Source organism: Pristiophorus japonicus, chromosome 12 (assembly GCF_044704955.1).
Source record: "Pristiophorus japonicus isolate sPriJap1 chromosome 12, sPriJap1.hap1, whole genome shotgun sequence".
NCBI classification, from domain to species: Eukaryota; Metazoa; Chordata; class Chondrichthyes; family Pristiophoridae; genus Pristiophorus; species Pristiophorus japonicus.
In genome coordinates, this window is record NC_091988.1 from 186,557,390 (window position 1) to 186,579,244 (window position 21,855).

General features: G+C 47.5%; 1 protein-coding gene across 1 annotated transcript in view; it reads left to right on the top strand.

Annotated features, from left to right (window-relative positions):
- lama5 (laminin, alpha 5) overlaps positions 1-21,855 on the top strand; it is a 360,316-nt gene that overhangs the window by 304,557 nt on the left and 33,904 nt on the right. Inside the window, exons 64-68 of the mRNA XM_070896270.1 lie at positions 2,142-2,275; positions 3,646-3,805; positions 9,162-9,290; positions 11,920-12,068; positions 16,836-16,968. Coding sequence (XP_070752371.1) covers positions 2,142-2,275; positions 3,646-3,805; positions 9,162-9,290; positions 11,920-12,068; positions 16,836-16,968 — 705 coding nt within the window. The remainder of the gene's footprint in view (positions 1-2,141; positions 2,276-3,645; positions 3,806-9,161; positions 9,291-11,919; positions 12,069-16,835; positions 16,969-21,855) is intronic.

The window sequence follows — 21,855 nt, forward strand, 5'->3', positions numbered from 1 at the left end:
TGTATTGTACCAAACTTCACTGAGGGAAGGGCAAGGAATCCCACCTTTATCAGAAAATCTCCCAACACTTTCCCGCATCAAACTTCAAGTTATCCCGATGATTTGCTGCTGTGTTGTGCCCTCTAGTGGTTAATTTAATCGATGTTAAAACTCAGTGATTCTGAAATGTTCCTGTGGATTGGAGCGTTTTCGTACAGACACGAGTGCAGCAGACAAAGCATTCTTAAATATTGTTCCTTATTTTGTACTTTAATTTTTTTCTGTTTCTTATGTTTTTAGGGCTTGCTTAGTTTTTCTTAACAGATACTTTTTTAATGCATTTATATTAATTGAAGTTATTTATATTTTAAAAGACTAGACTAGTTATACCTCATATATTTTGCACAGATGTGAAGTGGTTTTGACTTTACATCAACGCTGCAGGTCACTTAAGTTGAGATTTAGGGAAGAGGATTGAAACCGCCACCAGGAGGCGATCTCACACTGCTTCAGCTTCACATCTGCCACGGTACAACCACAACTGCTGCCAAATGGACTGTTGATTCATAATCATTTGTCCCACTGTGGTACAACCGCTCCTTCCTCCCCGAGCAGTGGCGGGCTCCCTTATGGTGGCAGGGAACCCACCATGTAATGAATGCACCTGCGAGTATGCTCACAGGTTCATAGAGCTGTTGAGTTGGGACTGGCGTGACCAGTCACGTGATGTTCACAAGACTCAATAAAACCCCAGCCAGTTGGGTTCGGGGGATCCATGACGAGGCAGGTGGTTGTGAGCCTGGTGGAAGAACTGGTAATGTCTAGTGTGATTGTTAATCCTTTGCTAATAAACCAACTAGTTCTTGATAGCAATGTGAGTTCTTAAGCTAAGAACCCATGAAGCAGATACATTGCACACCAGGAACCCACCCTGCACTGACAATAAGCCCTGACCCAGGAACATGGGTCTGAGTAAGGGTTGGGTTGAGGCCGTTGTAGAAGCCCAGCCCTAAAGCTCCTCTGGCTGGAGGAATAAACCAAGGTCCATATGCGATCATTTCCGCCACTACCATCGTAACCCAGTTTAAGAAATTCCCAGGTCCTTGTAACTTTGCATCCAAATCATTGATGCAGACAATGAACAGAAGCAGTTCCATATCAGGACCCTGTGGGACCCCACTTACCCACTTCCAACCACACTGAGAAACTGCCTTTCGCTCCCAATCTCTGGTTAACTCCCCTCCAACCAGCTTTTAAATAAAATTTACCACCCTCCTGATTTCTCACCCTTTAATCTTCCCCAATACCGTGCGATCCCTCATCAAAGATTTTCTGCAGAATTGAGAGATTTACAAACATCAAGACATTTCTCAATGCGTAGCATTCTCTGGTTAACGCATAACGGGCTAGAAATTCGCCGACATTGCGACCGGGATTTTGGCGATATTTCACCCTCCGCGGTCGGCGGGAACTTCGGGCACCTTTTTACGGCGGTGCTTTCCACGTACCGCCGGGGAGAGGGGAGCGCCGTCGCGCAACACCCAAAATAGGGCTTTCGACCGATATTTGGCGCTCTCCGCACCCGTATTCTGTGCCCAGAATACCGACGGGGAAAGACCCTGTGTTGCAGCCCTGCCAGCATGAAGACCTGCAAAAAAGGTAAGATATAAAGTTTTTATTTTTCAACTCTTTTTCAGAAAGTAAGGGTTTTTTGAATGTTTTGTGAATGCTTTTTGCAATTTTTTATTGTTTTTCCCCCCTCCCTCCCAAGGCGCCTCTCGCAGCGCTGCTGGCCCCGGACTTAAGTTGCCGAAACTCGCGATTTGCGCCACAAATCCTCGTGCAATGCCGATTTTTACCACAGCGCAAATTGAAGGTCAAAAATCGGGCCTACTAACGGTAGCGAAGCGAAAACGGTAACTTTGGCGTAAAAATACCGTAACCGAATATCTAGCCCAGTAAGTCCAAAAATTGAGTACATTTTACTGCAGTCCGGAAAATCTGCCTCAGGATATACATTCTTATTGGGGATCGTGCAGGAAAGTGGCATTGAGGTCGAAGATCATGAATGGCAGAGCAGGCTCAAGGGGCCGAATGGCCTACTCCTGCTCCTATTTTTTATGTTCTTATTTCACAACTACTCCGACTCACATCTCTTCCAGCCTCCTGAAACACTGAACTATCCCAACTTTAAAGGGTGCATTGAACTTGGAACTCTGAATGAAGAAGTCGTCAGTCTGTACAACCTGGTTCAAACGTTCAATCTAAACACCAAGATTGATGAACCGTGCAGGAGGTAAGAAGAGAAACTAAATGGAACGGTCTAGTTGATTTTTACAACTAGAACTTTATAATTCACTGGTACAGGCCTCAGCTGATGTATTGTGGACAGTTCCGGGCACCACCCGTGAGAAAAGATGTAAAGGCCTCAGAAAGGGTACAGAGGAGGTTTACCAGGATGTTATGGTAATCAGGGACTTCAGTTTTGAGGAAAAGTTGGGAAAGTTAGGACGGTACTTCGTGGAACAGAGAAGGTTAAGAGGTCATCTAATATGGTTTTCAAGATGATGAGCGGTTTCGATAGCGTACTTAGAGAAAAACTATTCACTCTGGTGAATGGGTCAATAACTAAAGGTCATAGATTTAAAATCATTGGCAAAAGATTTAAAGGGGCGAAGAGGAGAAATGTTTTAACTGAGGTAGTTTTCCGGATCTGGAATGCTTTACATAAAAAGCTGGTGGAAGCTGATTCCGTAAATAATTTTAAAAGGGAGTTGGACAGGTATTGAGGGAGAGCAACTTACAGGTTACGGACAGAAAGCAGGGATGTGGGCGGAATGGCCTCCTTCTATGCTGTAAATTTCTATGACTCTCTGAATACTTAAGGGGCTTGACAGGGTTAGTGCTGAGAAAATGTTTCCCCTGGCCGGGGAATCTAGAACACGGGGTCACAGCCTCAGAATAAGGAGTCGGCCATTTAGGAGAAATTTCTTCATTCAAGGTGGAAAATCTTTGGAATTCTCTACCCCAGAGAGCTGTGGACGCTCAGTCTTTGAGTATATTCAAGACCGAGGTTGATAAATTTTTGGGAACTAAGGGAATTGCGGGGTATGGGGATGGTGCGGGGAGGTGGGGTTGAGGTAAATGATCTTGTTTAATGGCGGAGCAGGCTCCAAGGGCCAAATGGCCTACACCAGCTCCTATTTCTTATGTTCTTATGAGTACTCTTTTGTTACAATCGTCCACCTGTACGTGTATCGCATGTTGAACAGTGATGGATGGGCCGTGTGTTATTGTCTGCCTGCCCGGCAAAGTGGACTATCTCCTTTTTTTCCCCCGAGAGAGAGAAACAGAGTTAATGTTTCTGGCTGACAACCTTTCACTAGAACAGAAGACTGAAAGGTCTTCAACTTGAAACGTTAACTCTGTTACACTCTCCACAGATGCTGCCTGGCCAGCTGAGTGTTTCAGTGGTGTTGAGCTTTGTGTGATGTCTCTAATTGGCACTGACTGTTGGGATATCGCCATCCAACAGCATTTTATGTGCTGTATAAATTGGACTCTGGTTTATCCACAGGCCAAGGACCACATGCTTATCATTGACATTAAGAATGAATATTTGAGTGTCCTGCCTTTAATTCATGACTCTCTGTGTTCTTGTTCCAGATACAAATCTACTCAAGGTGCAGAGAGTGACAGTTCTTACTTTGATGGCACTGGCTATGCCGAAATCAAAATACAAGGCCCATTTTCCTCGGCCTCTCGTTTTGAACAAACGGTTCGCATTGCTTCTTACAACGGCATCCTCTTCTTCATGCAGGAAAAGGTAGGTCTTTATGTTCGCCTTTTCTAGCTGGATTCAAGTGTTGTTCTGCTTTAGGCCATCAAGCCATCTCCAAACTGGCTGCCATTTGCTGGTCTGCCCAGCCTTGCTGTTGCTCTCACTCACGGACAGTTTTAACGCTTGCGAATTGAGTTGGCCTGATGGCATTCCTCGCGCCACCGCCTGCCACCGGGAGTGGGGCAAGGCCTAACCTTTGCCCGTCAGTCTGGCCCAAATCCTAGGGAGTGGGCGACCGACATAAACAGGGAGGTTGCTGTCCCCTTTACCGCACTCCCCGAGCATCCCAGCAGGAGGCCTGGAATATTGCAGTGGCCCCTCACCACTCTGTGGGCAGGAGAGGGGCTGGCCACTTTGACTCTGGAGCCTTTATCTTTCTACCGGTCCAGGGATTTCAGGACGTATATCCCACGGTTAATTAATTTAGAACATCCACCAAATAAAACCATTAATTCTCCATAGAATGTCCAACTAAGGGGCTGGTCTTTATCACACATCTGCTGACGGCATTGATCTTCGGGCTCTCAGTCCGTGAACAGCAGCAGCCTTTTGGATCCACCCCCAATTGGCCATTCTTCGTACATGACTCTAGACAATGAGCATTGGCAGGCTATTTAACCTGGGCCTTGACCTCATCGCTCCTGGGCCCCGACCTCATCGCTCCTGGGCCCCGATCTCTCTCCGTTCCTGGGCCTGATCTCTCTCCACTCCTGGGCCCTGATCTCTCTCCGCTCCTGGGCCCCGATCTCTCTCCGTTCCTGGGCCCCGACCTCATCGCTCCTGGGCCCCGATCTCTCTCCGCTCCTGGGCCTGATCTCTCTCCACTCCTGGGCCCCGACCTCACCGCTCCTAGACCTCGAGGACAGAATCGAGGAGTGGAGAGAGATCAGAGCGAGCTGAAGCCCAGCGGCAGGGCCGAGGCCTAGGAGTGGCACAGTGTGTACCAGCATCGAGGTCGGGGCCCAGGGAAGGTGCAGCATGGGCTAGCAGCAAGGCCGTGAGGCCCGTACTATGACCAATGAATTCCATGGACAGTAGGATTATGTGTGCACACTAGGTCAGTGCAGCAGAGCTGGTTTCCAGTCGTCTTGGTTAACCCTTGCTACTGGACCAAGACCTAGCTCTGTCAAGCCCGTGTGGTGGCTGGTGTACAACGGCCACTACACGTTAAAAGAATCCACGCACAGGCATCTTCCAGCCTTCAATATGCAGTTCGGGACCTGGTGCCTCATAGAAACACCTGAGAACTCTTTTTTTTTTTGGTGTGGATTTTCCTGGTCTGTTTCCTCTTACAAATGAAAGGAAAATGTAATGTCTTATTTCATAGAATTATCCTCGACACAAGGGACTGCCTAATACTACTATTTAACCTTGGGGGGCATCACAGCCAAACCTCAACCTGTCATAACCAATCATCCACACGCATGTACTTACTAGATAGTGATCGGCGGGCATTATTACTGGCTGCATTTTCTGCTCTCGAGCCTGCAGAGACTGAGGCCAGGTGTAGCAGCCACATTGCTGTCTTCCCTGAGATCAGCTCGGTCAGCACAGACCAGGAGTCGAACCGTAGATTTTCCTGGTCTGTCTTCTCTTACAAATGAAAGGCAAATGCAGTGTCTTGTTTCATAGAATCATACGCATGTACAGCACAGCAGGAGGCCATTCGGCCCATCGAGTCCGCGCTGGCATTTTCAAAGAGCAACCCAGTTAGTCCCACTCCCCCGCTCTTTCCCCATATCCCTGCAACTTTTTCTCCTTCAAGCATTTATCCAAATCCCTTTTGAAGGCTACTATTGAATCTGCATCCACCGCCCTATCAGGCAGTGCAGTCCAAATCCTAACTATTCAATGCATAAAGCATTCTAACAAGTAAAAAAAAAAAATAATTCCTCATGTCACCTCTGGTTCTTTTGCCAATCACATTAAATCTGTGCCCTCCTGTTATCGACCTTCAGCCAATAGAAACAGTTTCTCCTTATTTAATCTATCTAAACCTTTCACAATTTTAAACACCTCGATCAAATCTTCTCTTAGCCTTCACTGCTCCAGGCAGAACAAGCCCAGCTTCTCCAGTCTAAGAACAGAAGTATAATGCCTCATCCCTGGAACCATTCTAGTAAATCTCTGCCACGTGCTCTCCAAAACCTCCAATTTCTTAAGTGGTTACTGTCGCAACAAAGGGTTGTGAGTCCGGCAACACTAACTCCGCTTATGATTCACACGCGAGTGTTTTTTTATAATAGCAAGCTTTATTGCAGTGACTGATCTGGTCCTCCATTTATACTAACTGACATGCACATAATATAGCCTGGCCCCCAGGCTCCGAGTACCCCCGAGAACACTCTCCGAGAACGCTCTCTGATGTCTGAGAGCAACACAAGTCCCGGAGTGACCAGCTCGTGCACTCCAGCCTCTGCGCACAGCTGCGTCACTCCTCACCCTCGAACGCCCTGAAGTTAAAGGGGACCAGGTTCTTTTCTTGTATTATAATACAAGCTGGGCCTGTGCTTACATAATGCACAGCTCCGCCGCCTCCAGGCTAGATCCAAGGCTGTCCCATCCTCTGTCATTGAACTACAGTATGCGGACGACGCTTCCATCTGCGCACATTCAGAGGCTGAACGTCAAGCCATCGTCAACACCTTCACCGAGACGTACGAAAGCATGGGCCTTACGCCAAACATCGTAAGACAAAGGTCCTCCACCAACCTGACCCCACCACACAGCACTGCCCCCCGGTCATCAAAATCCACGGCATGGCCTTGGACAACGTGGACCATTTTCCATACCTCGGGAGCTTACTATCAGCAGGGGCAGACGTCGATGACGAGGTCCAACACTGCCTCCAGTGTGCCAGAGCAGCCTTCGGTCGTTTGAGAAAGAGAATGTTTGAAGACCAGGATCTCAAACCAGGATCTCTGAGCCATATAGGAGGGCAGATATACAGCAGAGATCTCAAAACGCTGGAGAAATACCACCAACGCTGCCTCCACAAGATCCTGCAAATCCCCTGGGAGGACAGATGCACCAACATCAGTGTTCTCGCTCAGGCCAACATCCCCAGCATCGAAGCACTGACCACGCTCGACCAGCTCCGTTGGGCGGGCCACATCGTCCACATGCCCGACACGAGACTCCCAAAGCAAGCGCTCCACTCTGAACTCCTACACAGCAGGCGAGCCCCAGGTGGGCAGAGAAAATGTCTCAAAGCCTCCTTGATAAAGTGCAACATCCCCACCAGCACCTGGGAATCCCTGGCCCAAGACTGCCCTAAGTGGAGGAAGTGCATCCGGGAGGGCGCTGAGCACCTCGAGTCTCGTCGCCGAGAGCATGCAGAAAGCAAGCGCAGGCAGCGGAAGGAGCGTGCGGCAAACCAGACTCCCCACCCACCCTTTCCTTCAACCACTGTCTGTCCCACCTGTGACAGAGACTGTAATTCCCACATTGGATTGTACAGCCACCTGAGAACTCACTTTTAGAGTGGAAGCAAGTCTTCCTCGATTCCGAGGGACTGCCTAATGATGATGAGGTACGAATACATAGTTTGCACGTTTTGCCAAGACCACATTTTTAGGTGTTGGCCCAATCTTATCAGCCCTTGCCTCTGTGCTACAAGCTTTGTTTCGAGTACAATAAGTGTGTAGGTTATATCTTATCTCTTACTATGGTATGTGCTGAAACCGCACCTGTCTGTTGTTTATATATAGAATCAAGATTTAGATTTCACTTTCTCCCACATTTGCTATAATAATACAAACCTAAGTGAAAGGATACTGAGATAGCATCGAACTAAATCCTCTTAAAGCATTCTAACAGGTTTTGCCCCTTAAAGGTAAAGTGATATACTGTTGCTTTAAAAGACTATCAAAGGTTCTTTTAGCTAAAACATGGCTTTTGGGATCCATGTGAAAACAGATTGTAGTGCTGGGGGAAGCCACTAGTGGGAGCCATTGTCAGCTGTGTTGAAACAAAGTAGATATTACAATGGTGATCATTTTGCAATAAGTGACTATATTAAGATATCAACACTTTTCATAGGAAAAGAAAGGTGAGAAAATTAAAATGAAAGGAAATATATTTGAAGCAATAAATCTGTATCAGGCCAACTTTAAGGAGATTCCCCACCCCACCTCGCCCCTCAGAACCCTTTTTAAAAGTCAAACCGCTAACTAGAATGTTTTTGTTCCGGAGACACCCTATTGCATCAGGTAGTATTCTACTGAGGCACCCAGACCAGCTTCAGTTCTGTGCTGAGGTAGCTGCTCTTGGCCAATGTGTCACTAAGAACTGGTTTTGGGAGGAAAAACACTTGTTCACGCTCTACCGAGCAGGCCCTGGTAGATATATGTGTGTGGATCCCAAGTGAAGACAGAATCAGCTTCTAATGGGCCCTCACCGTTGAGTAGCCAACCAACACTCACTCTACAGGCTTGTACGTGAAGAGCATCGAATTGAGTGCAGTGCAAGAGGGCTGCATCTGCCCCTAGAGCTGTACCCAAGTATAAGGTGCCCCCTCGGGTGACTAGGGGTTTGCTTAAGCAATGAGCCATCTGATAATCTGGGGAATTAACTAAGTCGGTGTGAGGGAAATAATGCCTCATTTATAATCAGGAGCTGAACCATCAAATGTATTCGGACCATGACCAGTACTTACAACATCCATGGTAACGTTTGCTTGAACTAATTTTGTCTTGCTCCTGATCAAGAGGGGCTGGCTACTCTTCATTCTCCTGAAGCCATTGCCTTTTTGGCATGAAAGCCTGTGCCACACACCTATTCAATTTGCTGTTTGGGTTTTTGTTTCAGTTGAGCATTGTATTTCGCATCAACACTCGCCACTCAAACCGCACCGCTAACCTTTCAGCCTCTCTAACCTTTCCTTCAGTTGAAAGAGCTACAGTATAATATCAAAACCTGTCATAGAATCTTAGAAATTTACAGCACAGGAAGAGGCCATTCGGCCCATCGTGTCTGTGCTGGCCAAAAAAGGGCAGCCGAGCCTAATCCCACTGTCCAGCTCTTGGTCTGTGGCCTTGTGGGTTACGGCAATTCAAGTGCATATCCAAGTATTTTTTAAATGCGGTGAGGGTTTCTGCCTCTACCACCCTTTCAGGCAGTGAGTTCCAGACCCCCACCACCCTCTGGGTGAAAAAGGCTCGCCTCAACTCCCCTCTAATCCTGTCAGGGAGAGGGTTTATTTTGTCTGTGTTGTATTTTCAGTTTAACTTTAGAAACATGTGTCCAGAATGACGAGATTAAGTTGTAAAACCCTTTGTAATGAATTTTGTTTTGTTTTGTTTCTGGCTGCAAGTCTAAATCAAGTGGTTTTTTTTAATAGGAAAAATACCTCTGCCTATCCATTGAAAACGGAAAGTTTGTGCTGTCCGTTTACTTAAACGACGAACTAAAAGTTGAACATGATAACAGTGAAAGCCAGAGCTCCGTCAGTGATGGATATCCCCACCAGGTAACTATTTTTTTTAAATTAAGAAATCTAGGCGAAGGATCAGGACCCTTAGCTCAGGACACCAACCAAGGCTGGAAAGAGCGGGAGGAGAAGATGTCGGGGGGTGGGGGGCGAAATTCAGCTCCCCAATTAGACCCGTTACTACCCGTTTGTGGCGGCCATGCGGTGGAGTCGAGCGACTGCTGATTTTTAGCGATTGGCCGCCGCAAGCTAAATTCAGCTCGGGGGTTTTTCTGGCGATTCCCACTTCCGCCCCACCGCTGCCAAGCGACCGTGCGTGCGTCATCAGTGCGCGCACCACTGTGTCCCCCAACCTCCCTCGAAATTCAGCACGAAAAATCTTAGGCCTGCCGAGCCGTGCTTTTTCTGTCGGTGCACCTTTCATTCCCTCTGAATCCTGGCGGGTGCGGTGGCCATTAAAGGCCCACTGCCGCGGCCGCCATTTTATTTTTTTGGCCAGGACCGTTATGCCCCTGTGTTCAGCCGGGCCGCCAACAGGCAGCCCGGCAATCCCCTCTTGGGTGCCCAAGCCGCTGGCCAGAACCAAAACCCTCCCCGGTGGCCTAGTGGCCGATCGCGACCGATGACCGATTCGCTCCCCTATAACGGAGGCGAGATACGCGGTGACGCACATGCGCAATGACATCACCACCGCTCCGCCTGCTGAGTGACAGCGGCAGAGGATCCGTCCCGCCTCCACTCCCGCCCCTCACCAGCACTTCCCGCCGCACTTCCGCCCCCTTTAAGGCCGACTTCCTGGCCGCTTAAAAAAAAAAAGACAAAGAGCTAAATTTCGGGAAAGAGGTAACCTCATCCGAAACGGCGGTAAAAAAAACTTTGAAAAAGGTAGCAGGTGCACCAGGTTTGGGCCCCGGGGTAAATCGGGAAGCAGTGGTTAGATGGCACCAAGCTTTGATTTGATAACGTGTAAATCGGCTGTGTGAGGGCAGACTGAGGCCTTGGGAAATGATGTTAGAGTAGTGACTGAGTCTTTAGTTCAACGCGTTGAGGTTGCAGAAAGGAGGAATAGCATTCAGGACGATGCATTTCGAGCTTAAAAGGAACAAGGGAGGGAGCTTCAAGGGAGAAATGACCATCAAACAATTGAATTCTTGCTGAAGAGAGCTATGTTAGAACAACAGTCTTGATTAGCATTTAGCATCAGGCTTCCCCTAGAGGGTGTATTCATCCACCTTCAACAGGCCACTGATTTCCCTTTCTTCCTCATTCAAACCGATTGCCTGAAAATATATATGCTCTTTATCCTTAAGCATGTCATTTTTATTTAATCCGCGTTAACTGCTGCACTGAATTATTGTGCGTTTTAGAAGCGGCAGAAGAGCCTTGAATAAATTAATTTTGCAGTAAAACTAACGTGCATTTTCACTGAGCTCCCCCCCCCCCCCGCCAACAGCAATGGGCAAGTCTGTTTGGAAGTGAGTCACACACTCTATGGTCCTCTGCCACTATGTGCATTAGCTCCTGAGGGAGACAGCAGAGGCATTGTACATGTGTTAAATGGACCGTGCCATTATCTAAGGCATGGAAGGAAGGCAGGCAGGCGGATAGAGGAGCTAGCAATGCGGGCTGTGGTTACGGCCTGGAATGTAATGGGCTGAGCTGTTACCACGGTGATTAGTACCCTGACATGAAGCTGCAGTGAGACAGTTATTTAGCGAGACATCACCACCTCGACAGAAATTGCTTCTAATCACATTCAGCTCCCCGACTAGAACAGCTGATCTCGAATCAGTCACAACGCCGTAGTTGATGGTTTACTTTCCCAGCAATAGTTTTCGAGGCGTCTAGTCGGGCAGTCTAGAATACATTCAGTGCCACGCATAGCAGTAGCTCATTTTTAAAAAATACTTCAGATCTTTTCCACTAAAGTGGCACCACGGCTGGCATTGAGCAGAAAAAAATGTTTTAAGTTATTTTTAACACCATCCATATTTTCACTTTAATATTGTAAAATTATATTTAAGTTCAGATTTTAACCGGAAAAAAGAAAGCATTGCATTTATATAGCACCTTTCACAGCCACCGGATGTCCCAAAGTACTTTACAGCCAATGAAATACTTTGTGAAGTGTAGTCACTGTTGTAATGTAGGAAACATGGCAGCCAATTAATGAACCGCAAGCTTCTATAAACAGTAATGTGATAATGACCAGATCATCTGTTTTAGTGAGGGATAAATATTGGCCAGTACACCAGGGATAACTCCCCTGCTCTTTGAAATAGTGCCGTGGGATCATTTACATCCACCTGAGAGGGCAGACGGGGCCTCGGTTTAACATCCCATCCAGTAGACAGCACCTCCGACAGTGCAGCACTCCACTAGAGTGTCAGCCTATATTTATGTGCTCAAGTCTCTGGAGTGGGACTCGAACCCACAACCTTCTGACTTAGAGGCGAGGGTGCTACCACTGAGCCACAGCTATTACACTGAGTGGTGAGTTTGGGGTGATACAGCTTTAAATCTGAGTGCTGTTCAGAGTCGCCCACAAATAGAAGGAGCTTTCATTATGAAAGAAGGCCTTCCACACAGTCTTGTTATAGTTCAGCAAAACAGATTCCACCTGCCCTTGCACACATTCAATTTACGCAATGATCATTTGTTTTTACAGATACAGATAATTATGGTATTTTCAAAAAAAGTGAAGATTTATGTGCGTATGGACAGGAAAACCGTTCTTTCCTGTGAGCGGGATGCATCGCGCCCTTCAATTTCTGAATACTATCTCGGTGGTGTTCCTGTACAGAAACTCCCAGATAGGTAAGGGTCAGAGGGGTGGGGGTGGGGGGGGCTGAGCTGGCATGTAGTATTTTGTGCATCTGTTAAAGGTATGTTGCATTCCTTGAATAAAGCAAAGATGTCGCGTCCCCTGTCCCACCCACCCTTTGTTTACCTACTGGACTTAGCATATTTTTGGTTCTACATTTCCAACTTGGCAAATGTTCAAGTTTTTTGAATAATTATAGAGATAAAATGGATAAAATACATGTGTTGGATTATCTGAAAGACAAAGCTTGGAAATATACCACAGGTCAGTCATTCAGCACTTGAAAGACAGAGGTCAGTGATTTCAACCTACGTCAGAACAGCTGGATCTTACCTGTAAAGTCATTCAGATAATCGGAGTAGGCAGCCCACGTTTTTGTACAGGTTCAGCAGAGGGCCTGAGTACCTGCTGGTAAACCATTCCAATGAGGGGAGCAAGAGGCCCTAATCGGGCCTAAGAGACTTTTTCCCCAAAGAGAAATAGGAGCCGTCGTTATAAGTTAATGGATTCTCTCTGGCATTGATTACCTTTGTCATGGCACCTATTTTCAGGCTTTTGAGGCCTGTTCTAAGCCGGCTTGCCGTCCAGTAAGCCTAAGGATGATGCAAAGGGGAGAATTCACGTAGTAGGCAGGGAGTTCTCCCTGTCATGCTTTCAAAGCGTCTCCTAGACATAAAAGGGGCATATAGAAATCCCCCACCCAGTCTCTGCGCCAATCTGGATTAAGCAGTAGAGGATCCGGGTTCTGCTTCAAATTCCGACACCCTGCTATGGGCACAAATCCTGATTTCTGCTTTCCTCCAAACCAGGAATTTTAAACAGACAGTATCTGCTGGTGAGGCCCTCTATTCTCTCGGCTGGATGGGTGTTTCAACGCTGTGCACTGCTCTGTAGTAGAGACAGGCAACTCATTTATACTTCAACAGAATAGATGAGATTCAGCAAATTGTTAGACTGTCTGTCATATTAATTCTTAAAATCAGTATGAGCCGACGTGACTGTTCAGAACCCCTCCTTTCCTCCCTTGTGCCACACGCATCCCTTTCTAATTGTTGTTGGAGCATAATCTCTCCCATTGACGAGTATGTGGTGGGTTACTCACCAATGAGAGATGGGTGGGAAACTAAATTGTGAGGAGGACACAAAAAAATCTGCAAAGGGATATAGACAGGCTAAGTGAGTGAGTGGGCAAAAATTTGGCAGATGGAGTATAACGTAGGAAAATGTGAGGTTATTCACTTTAGCAGAAAAGATAGAAAAGCAAATTATAATTTAAATGGAGAAAAATTGCAAAGTGCTTCAGTACAGAGGGACCTGGGGTCCTTGTGCATGAAACACAAAAAGTTAGTATGCAGGTACAAGAAGTAATCAGGAAAGCAAATGGAATGTTGGTCTTTATTACAAGGGGGATAGAGTATAATTTAGAACTCAGCAGAGGAGGACAAAGGGTTTGATTAGGACAGGGAAAATGGAGTACGAGAAGAAGCTTGCAGGGAACATTAAGGCGGATTGCAAAAGTTTCTATAGGTATGTAAAGAGAAAAAGGTTGGTGAAGACAAACATAGGTCCCCTGCAGTCAGAATCAGGGGAAGTCATAACGGGGAACAAAGAAATGGCGGACCAATTGAACAAGTACTTTGGTTCGGTATTCACTAAGGAGGATACAAACAACCTTCCGGATATAAAAGGGGTCAGAGGGTCTAGTAAGGAAGGGGAACTGAGGGAAATCTTTATTAGTCGGGAAATTGTGTTGGGGAAATTGATGGGATTGAAGGCCAATAAATCCCCAGGGCCTGATGGACTGCATCCTAGAGTACTTAAGGAGGTGGCCTTGGAAATAGCGGATGCATTGACAGTCATTTTCCAACATTCCATTGACTCTGGATCAGTTCCTATGGAGTGGAGGGTAGCCAATGTAACCCCACTTTTTAAAAAAGGAGGGAGAGAGAAAACAGGGAATTATAGACCGGTCAGCCTGACCTCAGTAGTGGGTAAAATGATGGAATCAATTATTAAGGATGTCATAGCAGTGCATCTGGAAAATGGTGACATGATAGGTCCAAGTCAGCATGGATTTGTGAAAGGGAAATCATGCTTGACAAATCTTCTGGAATTTTTTGAGGATGTTTCCAGTAAAGTGGACAAAGGAGAACCAGTTGATGTGGTATATTTGGACTTTCAGAAGGCTTTCGACAAGGTCCCACACAAGAGATTAATGTGCAAAGTTAAAGCACATGGGATTGGGGTTAGTGTGCTGACGTAGATTGAGAACTGGTTGTCAGACAGGAAGCAAAGAGTAGGAGTAAACGGGTACTTTTCAGAATGGCAGGCAGTGACTAGTGGAGTGCCGCAAGGTTCTGTGCTGGGGCCCCAGCTGTTTACATTGTACATTAATGATTTAGACGAGGGGATTAAATGCAGTATCTCCAAATTTGCGGATGATACTAAGTTGGGTGGCAGAGTGAGCTGCGAGGAGGATGCTATTAGGCTGCAGAGTGACTTGGATAGGTTAGGTGAGTGGGCAAATGCATGGCAGATGAAGTATAATGTGGATAAATGTGAGGTTATCCACTTTGGTGGTAAAAACAGAGAGACAGACTATTATCTGAATGGTGACAGATTAGGAAAAGGGAAGGTGCAACGAGACCTGGGTGTCATGGTACATCAGTCATTGAAGGTTGGCATGCAGGTACAGCAGGCGGTTAAGAAAGCAAATGGCATGTTGGCCTTCATAGCGAGGGGATTTGAATACAGGGGCAGGGAGGTGTTGCTACAGTTGTACAGGGCCTTGGTGAGGCCACACCTGGAGTATTGTGTACAGTTTTGGTCTCCTAACTTGAGGAAGGACATTCTTGCTATTGAGGGAGTGCAGCGAAGGTTCACCAGACTGATTCCCGGGATGGCGGGACTGACCTATCAAGAAAGATTGGATCAACTGGGCTTGTATTCACTGGAGTTCAGAAGAATGAGAGGGGACCTCATAGAAACGTTTAAAATTCTGACGGGTTTAGACAGGTTAGATGCAGAAAGAATGTTCCCAATGTTGGTGAAGTCCAGAACCAGGGGTCACAGTCTGAGGATAAGGGGTAAGCCATTTAGGACCGAGATGAGGAGAAACTTCTTCACCCAGAGAGTGGTGAACCTGTGGAATTCTCTACCACAGAAAGTAGTTGAGGCCAATTCACTAAATATATTCAAAAGGGAGTTAGATGAAGTCCTTACTACTCGGGGGATCAAGGGTTATGGCGAGAAAGCAGGAAGGGGGTACTGAAGTTTCATGTTCAGCCATGAACTCATTGAATGGCGGTGCAGGCTAGAAGGGCTGAATGGCCTGCTCCTGCACCTATTTTCTATGTTTCTATGTTTCTATGTTTCTAAAAGCAGAGAAGTCCTGCTGCAACTGTACAGGGCCATCATCATCTAGGCAGTCCCTCAGAATCGAGGAAGACTTGCTTCCGCTCTTAACATGAGTTCTTAGGTGGCTGAACAGTCCAATACGAGAACCACAGTCTCTGTCACAGGTGGGACAGATAGTCGTTGAGGGAAGGGGTGAGTGGGACTGGTTTTCCGCACGCTCTTTCCGCTGCCTGCGCTTGATTTCTGCATGCTCTCAACAATCAGACTCGAGGTGCTCAATGCCCTCCCGGATGCACTTCCTCCACTTAGGGTGGCCTTTGGCCAGAGACTCCCAGGTGTCAGTGGGGATGTTGCATTTTATCAGGAAGGTTTTGAGGGTGTCCTTTTAACGTTTCCGCTGCCCACCTTTGGAAAAGAGTGTTTGAAGACCAGGTCCTCAAAACTGCCACCAAGCTCATGGTCTACAGGGCTGTAGTAATACCTGCCCTCCTGTATGGCTCAGAAACATGGACCATGTACAGTAGACACCTCAAGTTGCTGGAGAAATACCACCAACGATGTCTCCGCAAGATCCTACAAATCCCCTGGGAGGACAGACGCACCAACGTTAGCGTCTTCGACCAGGCCAACATCTCCAGCATCGAAGCACTGACCACACTTGGTCAGCTCCGCTGGGCAGGCCACATAGTTCGCATGCCAGACTCGAGACTCCCAAAGCAAGCGCTCTACTCGTGTACAGGGTATTGGTGAGGTCACACCTGGAGTACTGCATACAGTTCTGGTCTCCATATTCAAGGAAGGATATACTTGCATTGGAAACTGTTCAGAGAAGGTTCACTAGATTGATTCTGGAGATGAGAGAGTTAATTTATGAAGCTAGGTTGAGTAGGTTGGGACTATACTCATTGGAGTTCAGAAGAATGAGAGGTGTTCTTATCGAAACATATAAGATAATGAGCGGGCTCTACAAGTTGGATGTAGAAAGGATATTTCCACTCATAGGGGAGACTAAAACTAGGGGGCATAGTCTCTGAATAAGGGACTGCTCATTTAAAACTGCGATGAGGAGGAATTTCTTCTCTCGGAGGGTTGTAAATCTGTGGAATTCTCTGCCCCAGAGAGCTGTGGAGGCTGGGTCATTGAATATATTTAAGGCGGAGATAGACAGATTTTTGAGCGATAAGGGCATAAAGGGTTGTGGGGAGCGAGCAGGAAAGTGGAGCTGAGTCCATGATCAGATCAGCCAAGATCTTATTGAATGGCGGAGCAGGCTCAAGGAGCCAGGTGGCCTACTCCTGCTCCTATTTCTTATGTTCTTATAGTACTGATCTGCACAGATCAGAAAAGTCCTAGGTTTGTTTTAAATTAACTTTGTCTTAACTGAAATATGCTTTCCCTTCCAGTCTGAGGAGTCGATTCCCCGCGGGTGGGTCTATCAAAGGCTGCATGCGAAGTGTGAAGGCCCTGGACAAAAATCTCGACCTGAAACGTGAGAAGACCATCGGCGTCAGTTACGGGTGTTCTCCAAACCTACTGGTGAGTCTTGCCTTGAGCTGCTGTCACTGAATGGCAACGGTAGCAAGTGGGTACGTTACCAGACCAGTAATCCAGAGGCCTGGACTAATGATCCAGAGTACATGAGTTCAAATTCCACCACGGCAGCTGGGGAATTCAAATGCCATTAATTAAATAAATCTGGAATTTAAAGAAAGCTAGTACTTGTTTCGGTAATAGAAAGCATGAACCTACCGGACTGTTGTAAAAACCCATCTGGTTCACTAACATCCTTTAGGGAAGGAAATCTGCCGTCCTTACCCGGTCTGGCTTATTTGTGGTTGACTCTTAATGGCCAAGCAAGCCACTCAGTTGTACCAAGATGCATCTCACAGACTGCAACGGTTCAAAAAGGCGGCTCACCACCACTTTCTCAAGGGCAATTAGGGATGGACATTAAATGCCGGCCTTACCAGCGATACCCACATCCCGCGAATGAATTTTAAAGAAACAGAAATGGGACAGTTTTCATTTTTTTTTGGAATGACTGTTGTAGTTTAGCAATCATTACAATAAAGCCTGAACTGATTTTTACTGGAGGCTGCCTGCATTTTACTAATGTTTACCATTATCTGTCCATCTGTATCTGCCTCTGTGACTGTACATTGTCTGGTTGTTAGAAAACCATTCTGACCGCCGAGGGGAAAATAAATGCGCTTGACTTTTATAATATTTTGGTAGGATTATTAAGAGTTGGACCCTGGCTAAAGTAAGCATAATCCTTTTTCTACCAAGTAGCAAACCCTCCATAGTCCACCCCAGTTTCATTGGGCAGCTTTCTATGCTGCTCCTTCACGTGCGTCCATTATAATGTGTTGCCTTACCACTGTTACCCGAGCTCATGGTGGGTGCAAATGGTGATACTCTGAGAGTCAGAGGAAGCCAAAGAAGCAAGAGATTACATTAGAATCACACCTTAACATCCACAGGACATCTTCACCCAGCGCCAAGCTGACTCAGTGGGAAGGCCCATCACCTCCGAGGCAGAAGGCTGTGGAATTTTTTAACAATTTGTTGTCAGGATGTGGAAGACGCTGGCAAGGCAGTGTTTCCCGGCCAGCCCGCATGGCCCTGAGGTCATTGAGAGGCAATCAGGCAGTGTGGGACTGTAGTCGCATGTAGGGGTGGCACATTCTGTGAAATGGCTGGTCGTGTTCTGAATTTTTGGAAAGCACTATGTAAACACAGCTTTAATCATTCTTAAAACCCATGAGCTCCTTCTGAAGTGTAGTCACAGTTGTAATATAGGCAAACAGGCTGCCAGTTTGAGCGCGCAGCAAGATCTCATAACCAGCAAATAAATGAATGGCCCAGTTAATTGGTTTGTGGCGGTGTTGGTTGACTAGAGCCTGGGATTTACAGTGAGCATTTTTATTGTTTGATCACTTAATGCATAATTTCAAATTCTAGTCCAGTAAAGGTACTAAGTTATTTATATTAAATTAGTTAATGGCATAATTAAAAAAGCAGAGAGATGAAATTTGATACGAGCGCAACATGGCAGATGAAATTGAATGGAGAAATGTGTGAATTGACACATTTTGGTAGGAAGAATGAGGAGAGGCAATATAAACCAATACAATTCTAAAGTGGGTGCAGGAACAGAGAGACCTGGGGGTATATGTGCACAATACAATATGTGCCTCAAGCAACAACCCAACTTGGGAGCAGCAAAGCAACGTTACCTACGGCTCAAGTCTGAGGTCGAACAAGAAACCTGGGACCTAAAGAACATGTGGTGGATGGAAAAAGAGCAGGTGATACAACAACTAGCCGGCAGCCATGACACACGAGGATTCTTCATCGCAGTCAAGGCCACCTACGGTCCAAACTCCCAAGGCCCCACCCCACTCCTGGCCAAGAACGGGGAAACACTCATCAAGGACACCGAGGCTGTCAGGGCCACTCATCAAGTACACCGAGGCTGTCAGGGCCCGCTGGAAGGAGCACTTTGAAGATCTCCTCAATCGAGACTCTGCCTTTGACTCGAGTGTTCTCCATCCCGCAGCATGCGAGCCGCCACCACCTTAGTGAAACCCCACGAGGTAGGCAAAGCTATAAAACAGCTCAAAAATAACAAGGCTACGGATGGAATTCCTGCTGAGACGCTAAAATATGGCGGAGAGGCGCTGTTGGCGCAGATACATGGCCTCAGTTTTCCCATTTGGAGGGAGGGAGAGCATGCCGGGAGATCTCAAGAGATGCAGCGATCGTGTCCATTTTTTTAAAGCGGAATAAATCCGACAGCGGCAACTACAGGGGAATCTCCCTGCTATTAACCACTGAGAAGGTTGTCGCTAGAGTTCTCCTCAACCGCCTGCTCCCTGTGGCCGAGGAGCTCCTCCCGGAGTCACAGTGTGGATTTCGTCCCCTACGGGGAACAACAGACATGATCTTTGCAACTGGATAACTACAGGAAAAATGCAGGGAGCAGCGCCAGCCCTTATACATGGCCTTTTTCGATCTTACAAAGACCTTTGACACTGTCGACCGCAAGGGCTTATGGAGCGTCCCCCTTCATTTTGGATGCCCCCGAAGGTTTGTCAACATCCTTCGCCTTCTCCACGACGACATGCAGGCCGTGATCCTTACCGGCAGATCCATTACAGACCCATTCCATGTCCGGACCGGGGTCACACAGGCCTGCGTTATCGCTCCAACCTCTTCTCAACCTTCCTCACCGCCATGCTCCACTTCACAGTCAACAAGCTCCCCGCTGGAGTGGAGCTAATCTACACAACTAGTGGGAAGCTGTTTAACCTACGCCGCCTCCAGACTAGGTCCAAGATCACCCAAACCTCTGTCGTTGAACTGCAGTATGCGGACAACGCCTGCATCTGCGCACACTCTGAGGCTGTACTCCAGGATGTAGTCAAGGCATATGAAAGCATGGGCCTTACGCTTAACATCCGTAAGACAAAGGTCCTCCACCAGCCTGCCCTCACTGCACAGCACTGCTCTCCAGTCATCAAGATTCACAGCGCAGCCCTCGACAACGTGGACCATTTCCCATATCTCGGGAGCCTCTTGTCAACAAAGGCAGGCATTGATGCAGAGATTCAACATCGCCTCCAGTTCGCCAGTGCAGACTTCGGCCACCTGAGGAAAAGAGTGTTCGAAGACCAGGCCCTCAAACCTACCTCCAAACTCATGGTCTACAGGTCTGTAGTAATACCCGCCCTCCCGTGTGGATCAGAGACATGGACCATGTACAGAAGACACATCAAGTCGCTGGAGATATATCACCAACGATGTCTCCGCAAGATCATGCAAATCCCCTGGGAGGACAGATGCACCAACATCGGTGTCCTCGCCCAGGCTAACATCCCCAGCAGTGAAGCACTGACCACACTCGATCAGCTTCGCTGGGCAGGCCACTTAGTCTGTATGCCAGACACGAGACTCCCGAAGCAATTGCTCTACACGGAGCTCCTTCATGGCAAACGAGCCAAAGGTGGACAGCGGAAACGTTACAAGGACACCCTCAAAGCCTCCCTGGTGAAGTGCGACATCACCACTGACACCTGGGAGACCCTGTCCGAAGACTGCCCTAGGTGGGGAAAATGCATCCGGGAAGGCGTTGAACTCTTCGAATCTCAACGCTGCCAGCGTGAAGAGGTCAGGCACAGGCAGCGGAAGGAGCGTGCGTCAAATCAGTCCCACCCCCCCTTCCCCCGACGAATATCTGTCCCACCTGTGACAGGGTCTGTGGCTCTCGTCTTGGATTGTTCAACCACCAAAGAACTCACTTTGGGAGCGGAAGCAAGTCTTCCTCGATTCCAAGGGACTGCCTATGATGATGTGCACAAATCATTGAAGATGGCAGGGCTGGTTGAGAAAGCAGTTAACAAAGCACATGGGATCCTGGGTTTCATAAATCGAGACATAGGGCTAGAACCTCTACTTTTGTGCTTATCGCCCGAAAATGGGCGTTATTTCCAGTGTGGACATTATAAAAGGGTTTTCAGATCGCCGGCTTTTCGCACATTCTCAAAACACCTACTTTCCATTTTTGAAAATGGTTGTTACCGCGAGCGATATCAAATGGGCGGTAGCGTTAATTTTTTTGACCACCTGCTGTAAAATGTGGCCGTCCTTAGCAACGGCATGGCAATGCTCAATTTCCGCGATTCAGGAGGTCAAAGGTCATCGTGACATGCGCAGAAGAGGAAACAGAGAGAGAGAGGGAACTCAGAGGCACTGAAAGCGTGTGTGATTGTGGTGTGTGCTTGTCTGGCTGTTGTGGGAGGCACGACGGGGATTCACCAGCAGCAAAAAGCCTACTAAGCGAGTTTTTGTCCAACAAATAAGATATAACATGGAAAGGATGGAGGAGGCCCTGGAGCTGGTAGCCAGGAACACTGGTGGCAGAGGGCTCCCAGTGGTCCCGGAGCGCCCCACTGCGCCCCAAGGTGACACACCCCCATTGTCAACCACACGAGAGCCAGCAGCAACATCTTGCTTCTCGCTTGGAGCACGTTCCCACCTCGGGATCGTCCTCTCCCGTATCCGTCCAAGCTGCGCTTCGGCTGTCACCCCTCCCCCCCCAATGAAGCATCGCCTGAGGCTTGGAGTCAGGAGGGGAAGGGGAAGGGGTAACGGTGGGGAGGAGAAGTGGGGGGGGGCGGAAGGGTTGGTTTGTACAGAAATACTGATGATGTCAGACTAATGTTTGGTTTAAATATTTTTTATTTAACAAAACCTTGCAGCACATTGGCTCAGCTAGCTGCACCATTACACGCTGGTGATTCCTTAACATCAAAGGGTATAATCACACTTAACTTCAATCAACTTAAACTTTAACTGTCACCAAGATGATGCCCACCATTGATGTATGACCTGCACACCCAGCAGTGTGTCAGCCTTGTA